The 24,644-nt window shown below is 38.5% G+C and overlaps 1 protein-coding gene across 2 annotated transcripts; it reads left to right on the plus strand.

The window, feature by feature from the left end:
- The first annotated feature begins 471 nt into the window (after positions 1-471).
- LOC113064839 (roquin-1-like) lies at positions 472-23,048 on the plus strand. 2 transcript variants are annotated; one of them, XM_026235800.1, is made up of 20 exons: positions 472-621; positions 4,252-4,682; positions 6,855-6,975; positions 8,244-8,483; positions 8,566-8,741; positions 9,196-9,396; positions 9,811-9,943; positions 10,031-10,149; positions 14,147-14,259; positions 14,338-14,625; positions 15,690-15,892; positions 15,974-16,299; positions 16,383-16,529; positions 17,838-17,975; positions 18,466-18,682; positions 18,773-18,857; positions 18,945-19,047; positions 19,258-19,389; positions 19,667-19,758; positions 19,923-23,048. In XM_026235800.1, exons 2-20 carry the CDS (start codon positions 4,452-4,454, stop codon positions 20,044-20,046), a joined length of 3,189 nt encoding a protein of 1,062 aa, XP_026091585.1. In that variant the 5' UTR covers positions 472-621; positions 4,252-4,451; the 3' UTR covers positions 20,047-23,048. The 2 variants fall into 2 exon arrangements, with proteins under 2 accessions (XP_026091585.1, XP_026091586.1); XM_026235801.1 differs by having other exon boundaries at positions 18,469-18,682.
- The last annotated feature ends 1,596 nt before the right edge of the window (positions 23,049-24,644 follow it).

Consider the following 24,644-nt stretch of genomic DNA (forward strand, 5'->3'; position numbering starts at 1 on the left):
ATCACATCCTTTTGTTTCTCATAAGGACATCTAAACATCTCAAACTTGTTATCTAATTAGACTTGCCAAACACACCTGGTGACAAAACCACACAAGTTTACATAATAATATCTAGGCCAGAATTGAGGTAAGATCTTTTGACTTGGGCTAGACAGAAACCACACAGAACACCCTAGCAACAGCATACCAATGAATTAAACATTACTTGGAGTGCCTTAGCAACCGCATTGAAACAAACATGTTGGATTCAAGACTTTAACATAAATAAGAGCCATTATGTTAATGTAGACAAAAGCTCAGACACGTCAACATCACTTCAGTTTCTCACTCTGCCCACAAAAATAAAGAGGCTTATAGATAATGGTATGAGTTTTAAAACCTACTACGCTGTTTGTGTGTGTTTAAACAGCATTTTGGACATCAATGATGCTGTGTAGGTAAAGTTGGAGACATTTCTCCATGTAGGACACGATCTTGATGGGTGGATGCTCTCAGGTTGCGCAATCCTGGGCTTGTCTCTCTTGAGCTCTGAAACCCAGACAGTCAGTCCAAAGAAACGGTCATTAGAGCAGCAGGCGAAATTCGCCTTTCTTCTGTGAAGATTGAGCTGAACCAAATATTGTGAGTACATGTTGCACTGCTTATATAATGTAGGGTTATTGTCCTTTTAGATTTAGTTTCTTTTATATACACCGCGTATATAGAGGCTAAAATAACGTGTAAAAATGTAAATGGCTTAGGAATACTTCAGAATTTTTTTCAGAAACCTTTAAAACGCTTAAATTGACGTTTATGCAAGTAGGTATTGTTAAAAGTGCGTAATTCGTTTAAAACGCCTAAAAATATTAGCGTTGTAAGCGTTACTTAAGAGGCATCAACCGGCGTAGCATAAATGCTAACGCTCACGAGGACGTTATTCTATAAATAATACATTTTATTATTGGTAAGTGTTACGTTCGTATGTTTTTAAAGTGTTTCAGTTAGCAAAATATTATTACAAACAGCAAGGGGTTCGTGGTAGAACCGTTTTAACCTACCAAACGACGTTTAGCCGAGCGCTACAAGCTTTGTTTTGTTAGCACAACGGCTAACGTTAGCTTTTTAATATTCAAATTTCAAATCGATTTAAACGGTCCAAATGCGCATTTATATTAGCTCAAATTGTATATGCCTTAATAATATTCATATGAAGAAAACAACTTCTGGTACTAGGTGAGGATTAGTGGTGTTTATTTTAGTTTTTATTTCTTTTACTCTAGAAATGGCTAATAGTTACGTTGCTAGTTGACTAGCGTTACAGTTTGACAATCTGAGCATTTACACAATTAATGTTTCTTCATCATCGTGTGGCATTTGACAAGATAAACGAGTATGTATGAAGTAATATATACGTAATTGCGCTTTAAAGCGAGTTTTTGTTATTATTTCAGCCATACCCAGGTCTAGTCAAAGGGCTTTGTCTCTTTCTTTCTTTCTTTCCTGTCCTAAAGCAAGGGCTTGTTCGTTTTATGCAAACAGTTTACACAGAAATATGATTTTCTCAAGAAATCTTCGACTAAGAATTTCTCGGGGACTCATCTGATGATAATGCATTTGATTTGCTTCATTTGGCTGCTAAATCCGATCGGAATGTGATGATGCACATGTGTTTATTGTCCACTTCTTGGCACAGATTAAATAGGATGTCGTTTAAATATTGTTAAATCACGCGGAGATGTGTAATTAAACGCTTGATATTATAGGGATGCTTAAAAATCTCTGTTAACCTGCTTTAGGGGGTTTCCAACGGGCAAAGGGCAAGAGATAAGTCTCAGCATGCTTTGAACAGTGGTAATTTCCATGACTGTTCTGGCATCTAAAAAAAAAAAAAAAATCCTCTTTTTGAACCAAAAAAGTGAATGTCAGGCATGTGAATGACCTTTATTATACACATTAAATACAGTCGCCTTTAAATTAGTCACATGTAGTTGACAAACATGATTACACTGCATCAATTTTTTGTAAGGAGATGCTAGGAAATACACTTTGACAATACTGTATTTCCTGGTGAGTGTGTGTTTACAACCACGCACACACGCTTAAAATATTTAAATATTCATTTTAAAATATACACACATTTGGTATTTTAAATGTATTTTTTAAGTTTTAAACATTTTATATATTTTTATTTATATTACGTTTTTTTTTTAAATGTAAATGAAATGAAAATGACTAAATTATATGATTTTATATATAATTTTTTTACAAATCTAAAATACTTGTATAGAGAGAGTTCTATATATAGTTATCCCACACCACAGAGCTTTCCCTTTTGTCGATCGCCCACACAACTTAATTATAGTTCTGAGAAATTCTGGTACCAGTGAAACAATTTGTGACATAGAAAGAAAACGTGGGCGTGTCCATGTAAAAGGTGCTTTTGTTAGCTGCCACAAGAGGAAGTACCTTAGTTGCATGGGTGGCTGCTGAAGATAATAATGTTTTTTTTATTTTTATGGGTGCAGTTCTGAAACTTGCACATGACTTACACAGAAAAAAACGAAACTTGCATCCCTGATTGAGTGAAGATCTAAATAGTTTTCAGCATTGCTTATATGACACATTCAGAAAGGAAACAGGTGTTTCGGAACTAGTATCTTTATGATTTAGTTTTCGGCTTCCTTTTGTCACTGAAGCATGAATGTGTAACTCCCGTGCATGTGATGGAAACTGCTCTTTGTGTTTCTGTTCCCTATAGGTCAGAATTCCTGCCGCCAGGAGATCTAGATCTATTTTTTTTGGCAGATGAGTCAGAGGTCAGGACTCGTAACCTCATTTGAGTCGAAAAACTTCCTTGTTGTGTCTCCCGTTGGAGCGGCTGAAGGAATTGTGCTTTACTCGTGATTAGTCATTTGAAATCCCCTTGGTTGTGTGTTGTGGAGGTGTTGATTTGGTTATATAATGGCTATTTCAGGCAGCTTTAGGGTACAGTACGCAGACTGCGTTGTAATAAATGATGAGTCAGGTTATTGCTGCTGATCTGAACTTCCCGGCCAGGACTGAATGTTGAGAGCTCATGTTGTCAGGCTGAGGCCAAACGGTTTAACTGAATGCTGTAGGGAACAGAAACACTCGGGATCCCTCACATCCAAGTTACCCCATCTTTGAACTTTTGCCATCTGTCCGGCGCCTCAGAGCCGCAAATACCAGAACAGTAAGGCACAAGAACAGTTTCTTCCCCCAGGCAATGAACAGTTAAATGTTCCCCACTTATGCAATATAAATGTGCAATATCCTTATATTTATTTGTTACGCCTCCATCCTAGTACATTCCTGCATCTTACTCAATCCTATTCCATTATCATTTATAGCACAATTGTTTATGCATTTATTTATTTGCCTATATATATATATATATATATATATATATATATATATATATATATATATATATATATATATATATATATATTAGTCTCTGTGTACTGGAAGGTTATGTCACAAATTCCTTGTACGTGCACACATATTTGGCAATTAAGCTCTTTCTGATTCTGATTAAATATTATCCAAAGGATTCTGCTATCTGCTAAGTATGAAAATTATTTTATGTTTTCAAGTTTTCTGGAATTTGATCAAAAAATAAATTTTCATTACAGAAGCTGTGTGTTATAATTATTGGGCCTTATTTATGAAATTGGTGGGACAAATTTTGGTGAAACCATTTTTAATAAATTACATTTTTATTAAGACATTATTTTCATCACATCAACGTATAGGAAAATAGTGATGAATTGTTTTATTTGAGATTATTTTTTAGTCTTTATTCTCATCTCTTTCATTGTGTTTTGGTTTTTCTTTCTTTTTTTAAGTGAAAGTATTTTGGATTTTATGTGTTAATGAGAGTTTAAATGGCAGCATTTTTCTGTTAAATGAAAGGCAGGCTATCAAATAAAAAGCTTTTAGTTACTCTGTATGAAAATAAAAACTCAAACTTAATAAAATAAAAATAGACAAATTGATTTAAGTAATAACATTAAAAACATCATTAGAGTTAAAACTTTAAAAAAAAAAAATGTTTTTAACAATAACAAAATTGTTCTGTTTCATAAATGAGGCTCAATTTAGCTGCATTGCACTTTATATGTTTTATTTGAAAAGGGCCAAGACATTATTAAGAATAATTATGTCATTTATGGCTGAACAAGATAATTTGGCATATTGGGATTTACTGTAAAATCTTGATGTAGTGATCTTTTTTTTTTTGTCTTTCAGGTTATGTTTTTCACACTATGTGCTGAACGCCCACAATGCCAGGAAATTAAGAGGTGTGATCTTTGGAAGAGCTTGATTGGTTCCAGTGGAACCTTTAGGACCTACTGTGTTATCGTTTTACGCAAAACGCCCATAGACACACATGCAGCAATAAGAGAAAATCTTGGGGACCGGTGAATCACAGACCGCGCTTCGCTACAATGCCAGTGCAAGCCCCACAATGGACCGAATTTCTGTTGTGTCCCATTTGCACGCAAACCTTCGAGGAGAGCCACCGCAAGCCCATCAGCCTGGGCTGTGGCCACACTGTGTGCAAAATGTGCCTGAACAAACTGCACCGCAAGGCCTGCCCGTTCGACCAGACCACCATCAGCACGGACATCGAGCAGCTGCCGGTCAACACGGCGCTGTTGCAGCTCGTCAGCGGACAGGTGAGTCTAAACGTGTGCTCAGGTCTGCGGTCAATAGAGGAGCTAGATGTATGTATTAAAGCCCCGTTACCAAGCAGCTGTTTATCAGTCTGGCCAACTTAAACATGAGCGAAATCTGCCCAGAAAATGTTCTCTATAAAGGCCGATCTCATAAACTGAACTGAAATTAGACGTAGGCTAATTTCACAAACAGTGAATCTCCGCGTGCTCTCTCTTTCCCTTTCAAAATGAGCAAACGGCTTCAAGTTAGCACATCGCGTCTGCACGCTGCACAGTTGACACAGGAATTCTCACTTGCACAATCGAGGCAGTGTCGCTAAAAGATAATTAGCATTTCTTGCCAGTGTTTAAACCATACAGCACTTCTAAGTTGCACTGAATAAATACAGCCAGATGAATTAAAAACCGTTTCCGTCTTCATTTTAGGCTGCAAAACGGGGTGATTATTTACTAAACCCACTGTTTAAGGCACAGGTTACAAAGAAGTCTTTTTCTTTTTTAACTAAGCAGGTTTCGATTAGTCAGTGTGGCGAATTTGCATGATCAACTGTGAAAAATTCGCATTTGGTCTTAACACGAAACTGCAAGTTGAGCGTGTTCCTATTGAGACTACTGGATTTCACCTATTTTCTTTAACAGAACATTATTTTACAACCGTGAATGTGAGCGCACTGTTATATGACGGCCCAGTGCACATCGGTTCATTCTGTACCGAACACATTTATTTTTATTGACTTCTCTTATATGGATGATGAAGTTGTGGCCTCTACCGTAGCCTAAGTCTAAATAAGGATAAGGAAGTAAAACTACTGTGGTTCCTTGTAACGCAAACAAAACACACTTTATTTCCTTTTCAAATGACCTTGATAACAATCAGAATGTGAGGCAAACAGCCAAGCAGTGATCGTGCAGACAACACCGCAGTTTAGGTGGAGCCGAGTGTTTATTACAGTGTTTACTGCATCCGCTTGTTTCTGAATCAAGAGGACGAGCTGAACATCTCACAGAGAGAGGTGGAGTTCAGGTTTCTGGAGATCAGCTTGCGATCGTTCCGGTCTGGTTGGATTTCAGGCCTGATGTGACACAGAAGCGTGTGACTGCATGACAGGAAGGTTACGCTGCTTCCACACTCACTCGGCCAGTGGAGAACCAGGAAGTTGAATCAATATCAGCCAGTCATTGCGAGCATTGACTGTAAAAATACTTATTTTTTCTGCACATGCGGTGCTAGGTATGACTGTCGCAACTATTACATAATCATATAGTCATGATTAATTCGGATGACCACAGTCATAGTGCGCTGCATTTAAATATGGCGATTAAGCAAATCCAAAAAATGGCTATGGTTTCGCATTTTGCTAAATTGCAGCTAGCGTGGGTCCATGCAGGTTTACACAAAAAGCAAATGAGGTAAAGAGAACCATGTTGAACATGCATGATGAACTAAACTCCGAAATTCAAATGTCTTTATTCACGCATGGCATGAGTGACCAGCTCTAAAATGAAACCAAAAACAGAAATGAGTGCAGAAATGTATTACTATTGGAAAATAACTTACTACTAATATATTATTCAGTTGGGATGGATTCTAAAACAATAGTGTGAATGTAAAGCAGACTTGGCAATCACAAAGTGGACCAAACGGAGAAATATTTTAAAAGTTCTTCATATTTTAATATTTAGTCCAGTGCAATAGTTGTTCATTTTCACATATCTTAACTGATCAATGTAATGCATTCTTGCTGAATAAAAGTATTCATTTCTAAAAAAAAAAAAAAAAAAAACTAAAAAAATCAACCCTACACATTTAAACTGTGGTGTGTCTGAAGTAATAACCATATATAATAAAAAATCATTCTACCATTTTAAAGTGTCAATCCGAAAGCAGTTATACTCATTATTTATATGACCGTGAATCGGCCAAACCTCACAGTCATGACAGTCCAAATAAAGGGGACCTTTTGTGGCCAGAACTGTCGTTCCTCTCTGTTTTTGAATCACATGTTGTTTTGAGCGCTGTTGCTCGGTCTGTGGGTGTGAACATGTTGTACGTGTAGAGGAATGCTGACAGCCCCATCAGATGACCTATTATGTGAAGAATGCCATCAAAGCCCTGTAGATGAGAACTATCTTTAGTGTGGTGACGGACAAATGTTGTGTGTTCTCCTGCAGGTACCCAAACCTCCCCCCGTCACTTTACTGACAGCTGCAGAGGACGTGGAGCACTATGAGGAGTCTCGCACATGTGTGGAGGACCTGGCCCTCTATCTCAAACCCCTGAGCAACACCAGAGGTCCCTGCCATTTCACATCACCCTATTTGTTCATTCATTCATTCAGTACAAGTCAGCATATGCTTTTTAAAAAGCGATTCATCCTAAATGTCAGCAAGTGCATTTGATTTGAAATGAAGATTTGTCATTTTTATTTGTTCTTGTTTTTGTTTGTTTTTTGGACACCTAACAATTCACCATATTTATCATCCTTAGCATATGCATTTTTTTAGCATATGGTTTAACATTGTTTTTAATAGGGCTGGGTAAAACAAAGTTTTATTTCTTGATTTTTTTTTTAATGAATAATCAATATCAATTCATAAATCCCAAGAGTGTAGCCTGTCAGATAACGAATGAAACATTGTAGCGCGCCTCCAATTCCAATAAATTCCAATATGCTTTATTTGTTACTTTTGATATGAAACAAAGTCTCAGATTTCAAATCCTGTGCGTTTTATTCAAATATTCCAATTTTAAATGCCGTTTTGGAGCCGTTTAATGTGGCGTGACAGATTGCTTTAGTGCCTCAGAACAGATCATCTCCGCTTGAAATAAACAGGAATGAACATCCGTAGGTATGTTAAAAGAACGTGTAGGCTACAACTTACCGAAATCCGTATTCTCTCTCATGTTATCGCTCAGTCATTGTTTCAAATGCGGAAAGACGACAATAGCTTGTAAACAATGTTGTTACTTAATGTCACAGTTACAAAAAAAACAAACATATTCAGTGACCATGAACACAGTAGTCGGCTAGAAAAACTGTAAAGAGAAGCATTTTGATAAATATGCACCATATAACATAATTTTTTGATTGTTCTTCAGTATTAAATTTATGTTTGAATAAATCCCATCAAGTTTTTGTGACAGTCTCCATTTGAATGTTTTATTTTTTTTACGAATTGTAAGCTGAAATATAACGATGCAATTGAAAGTTAAAGTTATTATTATTATCTTAATATTAGAAAAACTCTGAGTATGTTTTAAGTATCTTTTAATCTGCAAAGTTCAACCTTCCACATTATTGACTCTAAGGTATATCTTACAGCATTAGTTTAGAAAATTTACAATGTCCTTTACCTGAAATATGTTGTACTTGTGGCTCAGTGGTAGAGCATTGTGTTAGCAGCGCAAAAGGTTGTGGGTTCGATTCCCAGGGAGCAAATGTTAGATAAAAAAATGTTAGCCTGAATGCACTGGAAGTCGCTTTGGATAAAAGTGTCTGCTAAATGCATTAATGTAAATGCATAGTAACATTAGTTTTTTGTTGGTGTTGATGCGTGCAGGTGCAGGGCTGAATGGTGCTGCTCAGAGCGTTCTCAGCAGACCCATGCAGAGGAAGCTGGTGACTCTGGTGCACTGCCAGCTGGTGGAGGAGGAAGGCCGCATCCGGGCCATGCGGGCGGCCCGCTCTCTGGGTGAACGTACTGTCACTGAGCTCATCCTCCAGCACCAGAACCCCCAGCAGCTCTCCTCAAACCTGTGGGCCGCCGTCAGAGCCAGAGGCTGCCAGTTTCTCGGCCCTGGTAAGATTTTACCACCATAACATGATAGCGGGCTGATAAAATCATTTGTGGACACTAACAAAAATTGGGTTTGACCCAACAGCTATGCAGGAAGAAGCATTGAAGCTGGTCCTGCTTGCCCTGGAAGATGGTTCGGCCCTCTCACGGAAGGTTCTGGTCCTGTTTGTGGTCCAGAGACTCGAACCACGGTTTCCTCAGGCCTCAAAAACCAGCATAGGACATGTGGTGCAGCTCCTCTACAGGGCCTCCTGCTTTAAGGTGCCTTTACTTTTCCTCTTTTCCTTTACAGTATTAATGCTTCTCATTGCTACAGATTAAATAAAACAAAAAATATATATATATATCGTTTATAGTGTCATATAAATAAAAATGTTTAATGGAAGTATACAATTTTATTGCATAGCATTTTTGTTGCAACCAAAATATATCCTAACTGTTATATAATATAATATAAATATTTTATAAAATATACAAAATAAAAAAATATATTTAATTTGTATATATATTAAAGTAGTAAACATTTGATTTCATGTCAGCCGATTTAAAAATGTTTAGATTTCAAATATATTCAAGATCTTTTTTAGATTGAAAATATTTTAAAAACCTATACAGTATTAATAAATATTTATAAAAATGTTTTACTTCCTAAGTGTTTATTTATGTTTTATTTATTTATATGAAATATATAACATTTTATTTGTTTTAATCTCAGGTGACCAAGCGTGATGAGGATTCCTCCTTGATGCAGCTGAAGGAGGAGTTTCGATCGTACGAGGCTCTTCGGAGGGAACACGACTCTCAGATCGTTCAGATCGCGATGGAGGGTGGACTGCGGATCGCCCCGGACCAGTGGTCATCTCTTCTGTACGGCGACCAGTCGCACAAATCCCACATGCAGTCCATCATAGACAAGGTATGATGAAGATGTGGATTATAAGAAGTGAAAATGGCTTTTTGTTTATAAATTGCTAGTGGAAAAAAATGGTTCAAAAAGTGCCTTTTAGGTAATAATTACACCTTACATTTTCCAAACATATCCTATTCAGATTGTTTCATGGGAAGTATTTTAAGATTTCACTAGGTGGTGCTGTAATGTTTTTTCTAAGGCAGGTCTGCAAAAAGAAAAAAAAGAGAGAGAGAGAGAGAGAAAAAAAACAAATATATATATAGTATGGCCAAGTGTTATGTGTTTAAATTCTCCAGTAACACTCCTCCCTGTGTAGAGGACGCATTTAGGGTGTAGCGAACGTCACATCGTGCATGAAAACATGTTGATTTTGTCAGCTGGTATGTGAAGTATGTGGTTATGTGGCTTTGTGTGTTTCAGTTGCAGACACCAGCATCCTTTGCTCAGAGTGTGCAGGAACTCACCATTGCCCTTCAGAGAACGGGAGATCCAGCCAATCTCAACCGCCTCAGACCCCATCTGGAGCTGCTGGCTGACATCGACCCCAGCCCAGGTTCGACAGCCTGCTCCATTCACACATTTGTCCATACAGCCATTCACAACAACATAAATGAGTGAATGTTCACACCTGTGCTGACAGATGCCCCTGCGCCCACATGGGAGCAGCTAGCCAAAGGGCTGGAAGCAGTGCGGACCGTCGTTCATGGCCTGGTAGATTTCATCCAGAACCACAGCAAGAAAGGAGGGGATCAGCAGCAGGTCGGGAACCAGATTGCTGGCAAAACATTATTGTTTAAATATTGAATAGTTTTAAATAATTCATTGAAATAGTTTATTAAAATAGTGTCAAAATAGTCTCGGGGATTATTAATGCTTTATTCATTTATGTATCTTATTTATTTTTAATAGTAGCAGCAGCAGCACTTGTATTTTTTAATTTTTTAATGTCAGTATTTTTATTTATTTTTTATAAAAAATGTTTATACATGTTATGTTAGTGTTATTTTATGCTATTGTATTTAATAATATATTATATTTTAGCTTTAATATTTTCAGAAAGTTAATGTTTTTTTTTCCCCGTTTAGCTTTAATTTATTAAAATTAATATATTAAATTAAAAGTAAATAAAAAATTAAATTTATGCATTTAGCAGACGCTATTATCCAAAGCGACTTACAGTGCATTCAGGCTATCAATTTTTACCTATCATGTGTGTGTGTATATATGTGTGTGTGTGTGTGTGTGTGTGTGTGTGTGTGTGTGTGTGTGTGTGTGTGTGTGTGTATATATATATATATATATATATATATATATATATATATTGTCACGGGAGGAGCACAAGACAGACACAGTGGGCGTGGCGTCAGGCCTCGGAGAGGCTTTTATTAACAGAAATCATAAAACAAAGGGAATAAAAGTGGCCAAAAGGGGGAAAGTGTCCAAAATAACAGGGAATCTGGTGTCCTCGTTGTGCTGCGGGATTTGTGTAGGTCGGGCAGTGTTCATCAAGGAAGGGTCCAGGTAAGGGGCGGAGTCCGGCGGCCGCACGCGCTCCCCTCCTTGGTCCGGGGCGCGAGGGGCGGCGGCTTCCTCTAGCGGCCACATCTCTCTCGTCGGCCGCGGCGCTGGTAGGGGATGGACGGCCCGGCATCCTGGCCCGTCGGCCGTGTATACGGGTGCGGTTCCCATCCGGATCGCGGGTCCGGCAGCTCACGTCTTGGTGGCGCGGGAGTCCCTCAACGCACCCTTCCTGGACCCACGAGGACACCAGTGTGCATGCACAGGGAAGAGACCGGTCTCCTGAGGAGAGGCGCGTTGGGCTTTTAAACAGCGGCGGTAATGAGGCTCCACTTCCTTCAGGTGTGCCCCATCACACGCCGCCAGCCCTGACTCGTCCAGCGCCCCTCCTCTCACACACCCACTCCAGTCGGGAGCCTGGTGAAGGGCGGCGATTTAGGACGGGGTGCCGGTGACAATCAGGGAGGAGGCAGCTGACTCGTCACATTCCCCCTCCCAAGCGACATCCCCGTCCCCAGGGCGCCACCCACACGGGAGTGCTACCATCCTCAACCAGGCTCCAAACGGTCGGAGTGGGCGGGGCTTCCTCTCCGGGCGGTCCTCCCTCTCGCAGCGCACCAGAACAGGGACAGAGAAACCGGGTTTTAGTGACAGCCTCAACCAACCACAGGGTAAAATGACAATGGAAAAGTCACTTACCCCTTGTGTGGCTGGGAGGCTGTCCCCAGTTTTCCTCCGTCCCAGTCTGGGTTCTCACGAACGTTTGCGAGCGAGAGGGGGTGACGTCACCAGACGTTTCCCAACTGCGCTGTCTAGGCTCCGCCTGCCCGCATTCTCCACCAGTGTCACGGGAGGAGCACAAGACAGACACAGTGGGCGTGGCGTCAGGCCTCGGAGAGGCTTTTATTAACAGAAATCATAAAACAAAGGGAATAAAAGTGGCCAAAAGGGGGAAAGTGTCCAAAATAACAGGGAATCTGGTGTCCTCGTTGTGCTGCGGGATTTGTGTAGGTCGGGCAGTGTTCATCAAGGAAGGGTCCAGGTAAGGGGCGGAGTCCGGCGGCCGCACGCGCTCCCCTCCTTGGTCCGGGGCGCGAGGGGCGGCGGCTTCCTCTAGCGGCCACATCTCTCTCGTCGGCCGCGGCGCTGGTAGGGGATGGACGGCCCGGCATCCTGGCCCGTCGGCCGTGTATACGGGTGCGGTTCCCATCCGGATCGCGGGTCCGGCAGCTCACGTCTTGGTGGCGCGGGAGTCCCTCAACGCACCCTTCCTGGACCCACGAGGACACCAGTGTGCATGCACAGGGAAGAGACCGGTCTCCTGAGGAGAGGCGCGTTGGGCTTTTAAACAGCGGCGGTAATGAGGCTCCACTTCCTTCAGGTGTGCCCCATCACACGCCGCCAGCCCTGACTCGTCCAGCGCCCCTCCTCTCACACACCCACTCCAGTCGGGAGCCTGGTGAAGGGCGGCGATTTAGGACGGGGTGCCGGTGACAATCAGGGAGGAGGCAGCTGACTCGTCACAATATATATATATATATATATATATATATATATATATATATATATATATATATTAGTGGTGGGCCGTTATCGCCGTTAACGTGCTGCGTTAACGCGAGACTCTTATCGGGCGATAAAAAAAATATTGCCGTTAATCTATTCTCAAAGTTGGGTTGGGAGCTGGGTCTGTACTAAGCAAGCTATGATGACTTTCACCTTGATATTTTATATAACCGACTGGCTGAGGCCGGCCTAACGGACAGCGACACTGAACCGAGCTCTCTTCTGCGAAGTTCTCCTCGAAGTCCCTTCTGCAATTTGAAACAAACAAGATGTGAAAGAGCCTGATTCTGTGCTCGCGGTGTTCTGGTGTTCAGGGCTCACGCAGAGAAAGGCGTCTCGAGACGATAAAAATAAGTGTTTTCAAGTGTTTTGATCAAAACACTTGAACATCGAATTTGCTTATTTTTGCTCTAGTGCCGACAAATACATACGAAATATGTCAAAATATACACCTTGGAAATTATGCTCGGAAAAACTGTCAGTTATTTCTTAAGTGAAAGTAAACAGTTGAGGAAAAATGGGATGTGTATTATATTGGATGCGTTCATCGTCTCTTTAAGTGACCGCGCTTAATTTAGCGACTGGCTGCTGTAATGTTAATCCAAGAAAATGAAAATGAAAATCACTCACTGCTCTTGACTACTTTGTAGTTTTAACAGTCAAACCAAAAATTATTCAGACACCAGATATATTTTTTTATATATATAGCAAAACTGTAATAATGTGAGAAATATTGAAGGTGTTTGAATAAATGTAGGTTTGATTGTATACAGTATTTCATTTTTACATTGAAGACTATCCAGTGCTTTTTTACATTTAGTTATTTAGTTTCTGTATCTTGACACCTACAAACTTGAAAAAACCTTAAACATTGTGTAAATAGCACAAATAAATAAAAATAAATGAAGATACAAATTAGGCTATTTCAAACAGGGCCCACTGGTACAACCTTCAATTTGGAATTAGTTTACAGCTTTTTCAAGCACTTTCTGATGCATTTTGGAAACAGGAGATGAGCCCCTTTTCTAACGCACCACCTAGCTTGATAAACCCCTTCTCAAAGACTTACTGTTTGTCAATTTTATTTGGGTAACACACATATTCTGAATGCCTTCGGCAGAATTCGAATGAGCCATTTTAATCTAGATTAATCTAGATTAATTTCAAGATCACAGTGAGATTAATCTAGATTAAAAAAAAATAATCTATGCCCACCTCTAATATATATATATGTGTGTGTATATATGTAGAAATGAGATGCCCAGCAACAGGTCGGTTGTGATTTCTTCCAGATCACAAACCTTTCAATATTTTAATAATTAATTGTAAAATAATAATAATAAAATGAACCAAAATAGCCTCATGATTTTTGACCAGTTTTTTATTTATTTGCTAATTATCTATACATCAGGTATATTTTAATGTTTATACACTATTATAGTTTTTGTTAATATTTTGAATAAGCTTTTAGTTTTATTTTTTCAGTTCAAACTCTGTGTTATCATTTCTATTTTTATTCATGTATATTATATATACACATATATATATATATGTGTGTGTGTGTGTGTGTTTACGGAGTGTTTACTTATATGTATAGCATCTTTTTTATTTATCAGGTCATTCAAATAACTTGCACAGAAATTAGTAAGCATATCTCACTTCCTGTCCGCAGCCACCACAGCACAGCAAATATAAGACCTACATGTGTCGGGACATGAAACAAAAAGGCGGCTGTCCTCGCGGGGCAAGTTGCACCTTCGCTCACTCTCAGGAAGAGCTTGAAAAGTAAGCAGAACTTTAAGTACATTAAGTAAAGCATGATAAGCATTCGTATCAGCTTCCCCACCTTTTCTCTGACAACAGATACCGTAAGATGAATAAACGTTTGGGAATGAGGCGACAGCTCAGCCAGTCCCTGACCCAGCTGAATGAGATGGACTTCGGCATCGGTCTGTTGCCCGACGAGGGGCTGTCGATGGAGGGACTCCCACGAAAACCCTCCTCCATCACTAACGCCATCCTAGCATCAGGACCTGAATCCACTTTTGCCCACCTGGTTTCCAGAGGCTCAGACCCATCATATGACCCCACACACAAACCGGAGAAGATGAATTCTGGGAGCCTCAGCGCGCCTGGCTCACCTCCAGAGTCGTGAGTTTATTTGTTTATTAGCTGGGAGGGGGGAATAAATCGTATACTAGCATATGGGATTTCTAACCTTTTAACATCACATATTGCAAAATGAGAAAATACTCTTGCCAAGAATCTCTTTTTTAAAGTATAATGTATATTTTAATTTATTAAGAGCTATGTTAAAAATATCAACTATAAAATATTTTTATTATTATTATTAAGAAACTTATTTTTAAATAATGAATAGATCTAAATACATTTTATATTATTTATATAATATTATAGTGGTTTTATATATATATTTATTTTTTATTTTTTTCAGGATTAATTTTAGTATAGCTTTTAGTAATTTTATGTGCTTTTATCATTTTTTTTAATATATATTTATAATTAGCTTTATTCCATTTCAAGTTTAGTTATTTTGTGTGCCATTATCATTTTTAATTGGATCTTTTTTTTTTATATATTACTATTTAGCTTTATGTTTTGTAATTTATGTACTTCAACTTATTTTCAGTTTAAGTTTGTCATCTAATATTTATACTCTCTGTACAAGATCATTATTAGATGAACAACTAAACTATATCTGTACTAAACTACATATATACATACTAAATACTAATATATATATATATATATATATATATATATATATGTATGTATATATATATATATATATATATATATATATATATATATATATAAATAAACAAAATCATAAAATGATTAACAATAACGACACTGCTAGGGCTGGGCAATACATCTCACGATAGATGATCACTGACACTGCTACGCAATTCAATACTTTTCGGTGATCTACGGCTCCGTCTATTAAATGCCGCTCCATTTGAAAGCAGGTGACGGTGATTTAGCGCTAATCACGGAACCAGATTTACTGACTAGATGCACATGATCATTTCGTTAGATATATCGCCCAGCCCTAGACACTGTTATACATTATTCAACCTACAACATGGCTTCTTGCTAAATAAATAAATGGACATGAAATGTTTCAAAATCAAAATCATTTTTAAAAAGCTAGACTGCAGAGTGATCGTGTTACTTTATCTCTCGATTCTCAGATTGGAATCCATCCCAAAGTCAGGGATGCTCATAAATTCCCACTCCAGGGTGGACGGTGATGGCACAGTCGGACAGAAGCACATGTCTGCGGTGCCTAGAGTTCCTCACATGTATTCACCGCACCACTCTGACCTGTATTACTCTGAGACACGAGGCCCTCTGCCACCCTCCGCTCAATATGAATCTTCCCAGTACCCTCCAGGTAACAAAACACTTATTATTTTTTGAACAAACACATAAGGTTTTGCACTTCTAAAAATGTTAATTTCCCTCATTTCAACAGGTAATCCTTATCCTTACCACCATGTGCACCCACGCTACACCCGTCACCCCGCTCAAGATCCAGGCATGCCACCATATCCGGATTCCTATTCCAGTTCCTACACCTCGGAGCGCCAATGCGCCAACCCAAGCTCCCATTACGGCTACCCTTCACACCACGATGGCCGTCGCCACTCAGCCTACTCCCATCCCCAAACATACCCCCCTCGGGAGGAACTGGTCCGTAGGAGTCCGGACGTTCCCCCACAACTACCACCCCAAAATTCTTCGTACCTGCCAGAACAAGACGGTTATAGCCACTCCAGTCAGATCAGGAATTACCCAAGGGTAAGATCCATCACCTGTAACATTTGAATTGGATGGGTGTCATTAAAACCTAAAGAAAGCATAACCTAATACTGTGTCCACAGAATGCCTACACGCGATCCCAGCCTTCCCTAGACTACCTGCACCGTCGAAGACAGGAGATCATGGCCCAGCTGGAGGATAGAAAGCCCCTTAGCTCCTCACACTCGCACGACCCCAACTGCCCTCAGGACATGAGGGGACAGAGCCATGTAAGCCAGAAAAACTATATTTCATAGAAATAATAATACAAATACTAAGCACAATGTAGAAGGGCTGCATGTTTAGTAAGGGATAATGTACATCCAGCCGGTTGTTATCGCAGAATAAGGATCTCGTATCACCCTGAAGGGGGTTATTCAGTGATAACAACTGGCTGGATGTACATTAACTCTCTTATTACTTGCCACATAAGTAAATAATTAGACACAAAATATTTGAGTTGAAATATTTGGATGCACAGCAGTTGCGAGCAAGCAGCAAGTTCAAACTAGACAGACATTTAAGGGATACGGTGCACTCAAACCCCTTATTATTACACAATATTTCACCACATAAATAATTAAGGTGATAAAAGATATTGATTTAAGACGGAAAAATTTAAAAATCTTAGCTGTTTGTTAGTTATCTTATAGTCCAGTGTACGAAACAATCTTCGTGAAATTCGCAAATTCGCGATACCAGGATGACATCATAATTGTACACATAATACTGAATTGTTGAACCAAACGCAAAGCTTTCACTAAGAAAAATTGTTCCTAGCAAGAGTACGGCGCCGACTGCTGTTATCCGGATGAGCCGGTTGTTAATGAGGGATAACATACCTAATTTTGCGACTGACCAATCAGAATCAAGTATTCCACAGAACAGTGTAATATATCTAAAACAATTGTTTAATGTGTGAAAATGAAATGAAGACTACCATAAATTAGTTTTGTAATTTAAAATGTTGAATAAAGAATGAATGATTTAATAATAGTAATAATAATAGTATAACTGGTACTGTAAAACTATTATTATTATATTTATCTGAAATCTATTTTCGTAAAACTATATCCATTTAAACTATTTTTATTTATATATTGTTATACATATTAGTATTGTAATTTTAAAAACATAGTAAAAATAATGAAATGCTTATTTTTAGTAAAATTATAGTAATTTCTTATTTATTTTTTTGTATTTAATAATAGTTATTATTATTATTTTCAATTCATATTTATATTGTAATGTAATTTTAAGAAAAGAAAATATTTCAAATTATGTCTAAGATAATAATAATAATGACATTATCAATATTATCATTGTTGTTCTGTTAAATGTATATTTATATTGAAATATAATCACAAAATGTTGGGACAATTTATGCAGTACTACAGACCTGGGAAATCTGGAGTTAAAAAATAAATAAAACATTTTCTGATAAGAAACAATTTTGTATTAGATTTTTTTTTCCCCAAATCAAGCAGTCCTATTAGGTAGTATTTGGTAATGAATTGCCATATCCGTGTGTTTCGCAGTACATGCAAGAGAACTCCCATGGTTTAGGACACTTCCGGGAAGCAGACTACACCAGCTCCTATTCACCTTGGTCATGTGACCCCTTCGGTTCCTACATTGGCGGCAAGGATATAAAATCCAAAGAGGGCATGGACACAGTAAGTTTTGCATGTTTATCGAGACATAAGGGATTCTCAAGCAGTTGTATTTTTAACAAAAACATGGCCAAAGGTATACACTGGAGGAGGAATCTGATACAGATTTAGAGACCAGAATGTTAAAGAAATTTTTATTTTGTTACGCAGAACTTCCTAGCAAACACATAGCATGCACTGGCAACCAACTATAGCACCTTAGCATTATAATTAAGAATTTTCTGTGGGCAAAAATTGCATTTAAAAAAATGTAATTTGAATTCATTAAAGCTGAAAGGCTTCACATTGCAAGGGGATTCTGTCCCATTTCCCCCAAACATTCAGATCTGTGCTGTTTTCAGTGACACTTCCATTATAAAAGGTTACAGATGTTTATTCTGTCTAGTTTGTACAAATACTTTTCACAAACCAAAGGACATATACATATGTATTAGTATGCTGAATAATTAGCATATTCATATAGGATTTTTGAGCTAATTGTAACCATTCCTAGCAGCAAAATTTAGACAAAAGCAAAAGTCTGAGAGCACACGGCTTGGAGCTTCAACGCAGAGCGGCAGACGTCAAAGACGACGACCCCATCATTCCCTTTGGCTCTCTGCCAACCGTGTCTCGTTTTGGAGCCATCTCGCGCACGTCTAAACCGGGCTACCCGCCAAACAGTCCCATGCCACCCATGCCAAACTCGGCCAAACACATCACTTCTGCTGGTAAACTCCCCCTGCTTCCTCTCAGCATTGCTCATGGGGCGACATGATTATTTTCAGTGTTTTTGAATGGCCTTTGTCTTCTCTTTTAAGCTGACTACACCTATGCGAATCAAGGGGGGTGGAGTGGCGACTCTTACCAGCCCAACCAAAAGTCTCATGGGCACTTCAGCGAGCGGTATGTCACCCAACCCCACCCTTTACAAGCAATCATTTGGTTTCAGTGTAGTTTTCTTCGTTTTCTAATTGTCCAGTTATCCCGCAGGTCCGGTTTATCCCCTGCCGTGCAGGCGCGGGAGCAATTGAGGATGGAGCTACAGCAGGTCGACCTGCAAATCAGCCAGCAGACGCAGAGCCGCGGCCTGGAGGTGAGACTGTCTGTTCAATGGATGTGTCATTCATTTTAAAGGCCTGTTCACACTTGCTTCGATCCTACGTATCAAATATCACTTGAAATGAAATATAAATTATTGGTAGTAGTATTGTTATTAGATAATAATGTAAAAAATAAAGGTTCTAATTATAATGTGTGTTGTTGTTATTTCAGTGATTCAGCTTCTCACTCTCTCTTTTGGCAGAACCCAAGCTCAGTCATGTCCCAGCCGCCTCGAGCGGACTGGTCCTCAGGGAATGTGTCCAGTGAACAGCTGAGTCTCGAGCTGCACCAGGTGGAGAGAGATATCATCATGAGGACACATGAGATGGCCAGGGTAAGCGAGACACGCAATTTATAGAGCCTCTATTAATTATTCATTACTAATATATTCTATTTCCAGTGAATAATTAATGCGACCGTGACCATATCGGAGCAGAAAATCCATTTTTGAGCAAGGTCATATGTAAAAGTGTTGTTCTTTTTCTGTTTCCACTCCACTGGCATTGTGTAGTGTAATTCCAGTGGCTTTTATATTTCTGTTCACTAAAGGAAGTGTTAAAAGTCATTTGATATACATCGCTGTGCTTAAGCATGAATTATTTTGCCTTCAGGAGAACCACGATGGCAAGTACAAGCGGGTCTCAGTCGAAAATGGACAAGATGAACACACTCTACAGCGAGATGAGCATCCACTCACTCTTAGGTGAAATATAACAGTGAATCTTAATAAAACAGGTTTTATATCAAAAGAGAGCTGTGTAAGGGCTATTTATTTCAAGTCAGGATTTGCTTTCAGAAGTACATGGTTTAGATTGACTGAAAGAAATTCAAATACAATACGTGTCGCCTTTCTCTCTTTGGTTTTAGTGAGGGCTCAAACGGCTCCATCGGCATGTCCTTGCTGACCAACAAGACGTCATCTCTCAGTTTGTCCTCTGAACATGTGGCCAGCAGCCCTGATCTGCCCAAGAACGGAGTCGCCCACTCCTAGTCTACCTCAGATTCCCCTTCCTCAACCACCACCCCTCTCTTATGCCAGGTTAAACCCTCTAGAGCAGGTTGCTCTATCATCGCTGTATGATACATGCCATTCATTCACTTAAATCTGAGCGTTTAGCTTCCTCGCTGAGCCTCAAACACCCATCAGGCAAATATGGTTGGAGTTTGGGTGGGATTCACTGTGCATGTGCCTCAACAGACTTGCACAATCATGCCCTGATTTAGTTTCTTTATACAGCGGTATCTGCTGTCATGCATTTTCTCCCTGTTTCTTGTTCACTTTCTTTTCTTCATTGGCGTGTAAATCGGTGAATCTGAAAAACGTAAGATGATTTCACTTACGCTGTTTAACTATCATTAATCCTCTTTCTTGGGTTTCAGAATTGCATTTTTATCACATGTGCTACGTTTTCTGTAGTTAAACTCTTGTTTGTGCTTGGTCTGGCGTTTAGACTTGTGTCAGGGTTTACAGAGTTTAATATCTTTTTTTTTTTACTGCAGGCTTGCTGCATATTCAACCAATGGAAACCATTTTTTTTTATCATGGCGGTCAAAACTATGTATCGTGTTTCATACATTAGGCTTCATTTAGGCTTTTACAGTGTGATTGCTGAGATGCACATTATTGCGTGTTATAGAAATTCTCATAAACCTAAAGTTCACTGATTTGACCTCAACTGCGCTCATGCCAACAAACCCGAAATCCTTTTCCAGTCTTAATAGGGCACTTGTATTGTTGTCAGTGTATTACACTACACTGCCTGTGGGATTTCGATTGAACCGCCTATAATCATCATCATCATCTTAAGTTGTAATGTCCTCAGGGATGCATTAATCGACCTCTATATTTTGTGGATGGAATAGAAATAACCATCCAGGTCACGCTGTTTTTTTTTTTTCATAGTAGGTATTGTTATATTTTTCCATCCTGAGGATGGAAAGAAAGCTGCTATGGTAAAGCATAAAGATGCATTCTGTTGTAAGAATGCGTATATACTGCTCTTCACTTTGTCAGTGAAATTATGATCTTCAGATCAAGCCACGATTTTTTTTTTATATATATTTGGAGTTTTTCATCCTGAAATATGTGCTGTATATTCAAAGCATAAAGCATGACTTTGATCCAGTTGTAGCCACTTCAAGACTCTCCTTCATTCTCTGTTTCGTCTTTGAAGTTTGAAGAAGGTTGTTTTGATGGGCCGGTTCAATCGAATTCCCCTTCAGGCTGAGCTCAAGTGTGTACATCATAGTTATCCTCAAATTCATTCCAATATTGATGGGGGATTAACTAAGCTCCTATACTTCACTTTACTGTCAAAGGAGACTGTTTGGACTTGAAAAGCTTGGACTCCTTACCTAGTAAAGGAATAATTCACCCAAAAATGAAAAAAAAAAAATGCTGAAAATGGGTGCCTTCAGAAGTAGAGCACCTGATAAAAACATCACAGTAATCCACATGACTCTAGTCCATCAATTAATGTCTAGTGAAAAGCTGCATCTTTGTAATAAATAAATCCATCTTTAAGATGTTTTTAACTAAAATGCCAGTCCAGATATTGCTTTCTTTAGTGAAAACAATCATGACGTTTGAACCAGAAGAGAAATATGCACAGATCAAGCACCTTTTATAATTCAAAACCGTGTAAACAGATATGGATTTTGATGGGCGAGGACAACAAAGGATTCACCTTTCCACTGGATGAAGTGTTATTGTGGAGGGCCAGAAGCAATGGTTTAAATTATTAACTGGAGTTACGTGGATTACTTACAAATTATTGTGATGTTTTACTCTCAGTGACGGCACCCATTCACTGCAGAAGATAAATTAGAAAATTTCTCCAAATCTGTTCTGATGAAAATCTAATTAATTTACTTCTTGGATGGCCTGAAGATGAGTAAAACCTCACACAATTTTCATTTTTAGATGAACCATTCCTTTAAGAGAGTTAAACCACTAATCAGGAATACTTCATATCTCACGTTATTCGGAATTGGTTTTGTTTAGGTTTGAGTTTGTAGTTAACATCAATCCCAGTGATCTTTAGAGTCCCACCACTAGCCAGCTCTCCGATGTTGTTGGGAATAAAAGTACAACTTTTTTTTCCACATTTTCTGTGCAGATTTTGGATTAAAAAATGAAAGCATTATCAAGCTAGCCAAAATAAACAAGTGAAGACGCAATATGTGGATAATGTGCTCACAGATTCTGCACAGACCTCGGCAACTGTTAAATTTGCCTTAACATTAAAGTACACAACATATTTCTGTCAGCTATTCAGTGATCAGTAACGTATTTGGCTCATCAAAACGCTTGCACTGTACATCTCAAAATTGCATTTTTCATGTTGTTGCTTCCTTGGTGGTGAGATCTCATCACCTATCAAAGTCACGCCTCAATGATTTACTTTTAAGTTGGAGGTTAGTTTATCTGTTTTTTTGTTTTGTTTTCCTGCTAGCATATAATGGTCTCTTGAGACATCCTACCGCAACCTTAAAAGCACCTATTTTGGTGGAATTTCTCTTAAGTTGGAGTTGATTTCTATTGTTTTTATTTTGGTTATTACAGTCACTTTGGTCTGAGCTCAACATTTAAGCAATCGTCAAGATTGGATATTGCAACTTCGTTTAGGTAAACACTGTGATGTACAGTGTAGACTTTAACAATAGCACGAATTTACCCAAAATTGGTTTGAAAGAAACAGAGAAAGCTTTTTGTTGTTGTTGGTTTAAAGCCACTAAATGGATTACGATTTCAGAAAGGCGAACTCTTGTAGGAATTTTTTGGATCTAGAATAAGTCCTAGGTCCACTTGGGTAACTTCATCTTTATTTTTTGTTTTAATGGAAGACCTCTGTCTTTATCTCAGGGTTGATTTTAGTGTATTTGTGTGTAAACCTCGTGTTACTCGCCCTTTTTTGTTTTTCAGGACTGCAATTGTCGCTTAACCAGTTTCAAGACTTGAAGACTTCAAGGTGTGCCTTTTTGCAGATCTGCTGTTATTCACGCGTTGGGTATTAAGATGTAGCCAATACCATCTCTATTTATAATATTCAACTCCTCTCAGTCTTCAAAGTCAACATTTATATTAAATGATCTCTTCAAATCTGCAGGCTTTTAGACCGCCAAACGGATTACTTGCCTATCCTTTCTGAGATAAAGGAATTTATTGCCAGGTCATTTGTTTTTGTATCCACTTTGTGCGTTTCATGCAGTTGAACTCGAGTATTTAAGCATGTTTCATGGTGTGATGGTGGTCTTTTGATGTTAGGGTCCTTTGGAAAAGTCTAAATTGGAACAGGAAAACAAGGACAGTCTGTGTATTTTGTCATAGTTTGATATCGCTATTTAGAGAGGAAAGTATCTAGGCTTATTTTAATATGTAATGACTTTGTTGGAGATCTGATGATACAGATAAACAAATCAAGGTTTACTGCTCTCATAAAAGCCATTAATACATTCCTCAACAGTTCCTTTGTACTTAACCGAAATTGATTTTCAATGTTTCCTTGAACGAAACGCAGATTGTATAAACCTTTGCAGAAGGGCTCAATTTATTTCTGGTTTTGAAAGTATGTATTCGAAGGCAGCCAATTCAAAAACCAATTGTTTTTAAACTATTGTTGCAAAGCAACATTTCCATGATCACCCATGAGCCAATGGGAATCACTGTTGATTTGAAAAGGGAACCAAAATGTTTACCCAGGTGAATCTCATGAAACTTGTTAAAGAAACGGTCATATTTCACCACAAGTATGCGTATAAATACATCTCATAGAATAAGGCCCATTTTTGGAACCTTTGTTTTTGCATTGTGAAAATTATTTTCAAAGCATTAAGCACAGAATAATTCTTTATTGTAATGCATAATATTTGAGAATGAAATTGGTTTTTTTTTCTGCTTTGTGGTAATGACATTTTCGAGGGGAAATTTGGTTAAAATGTTTCGATGCAAAAAAAAAAATCTTATTGGTCCTATTTTAATGAAATTATTATTTTTTTTTATGTGAAATACGACTTTTTCATGAGGTTCATCCATCCAGTTCTGACGACTTAAAAAAAAAAAGTATTTATGATCACTGTCTAATGAACAGTCTCCGTGCTTCCTCACTGGAACTCATTTTATTGTGATTGTTGACTACGTTCAGGATTGGCGTTGAATTATGAATGTAATACTAATTAGTGTCAAATGTCATAAAATGAGAAGATAGGAATGATTGAAATCTGAATTTTGACACTTGGTGCCTGAAATACCCAAGACTGTAGTATGTTTTCCCACACAGATAAATGATTAACGGTACATATTGTTCCCTGGCCTCGAGGGGAAAGTATATGCTGTGCACATACACACATAGTAGATTTATGAGAAGTCATAAAGTTACTTGAAAACATAAGGGTTGTGCACAAGTACAGGCTTTAGTGTTTTAGCTTCTAGCTGTAGGATGTAGTTTGAAATGAATGATTGTGTGTTTGTGTTCCAGTGTGTCCAAAGACTGCCGTCCATCTCATTTCTGTATGTTTGTTCCCACTGTAACTCATTGCTTACACTCATGTATTGACTTTTTCATGAGATGGGGTGTTGCATTGTGGTCT

The sequence above is a fragment of the Carassius auratus genome, chromosome 47 (genome assembly GCF_003368295.1).
Source record: "Carassius auratus strain Wakin chromosome 47, ASM336829v1, whole genome shotgun sequence".
Taxonomy (NCBI): Eukaryota; Metazoa; Chordata; class Actinopteri; order Cypriniformes; family Cyprinidae; genus Carassius; species Carassius auratus.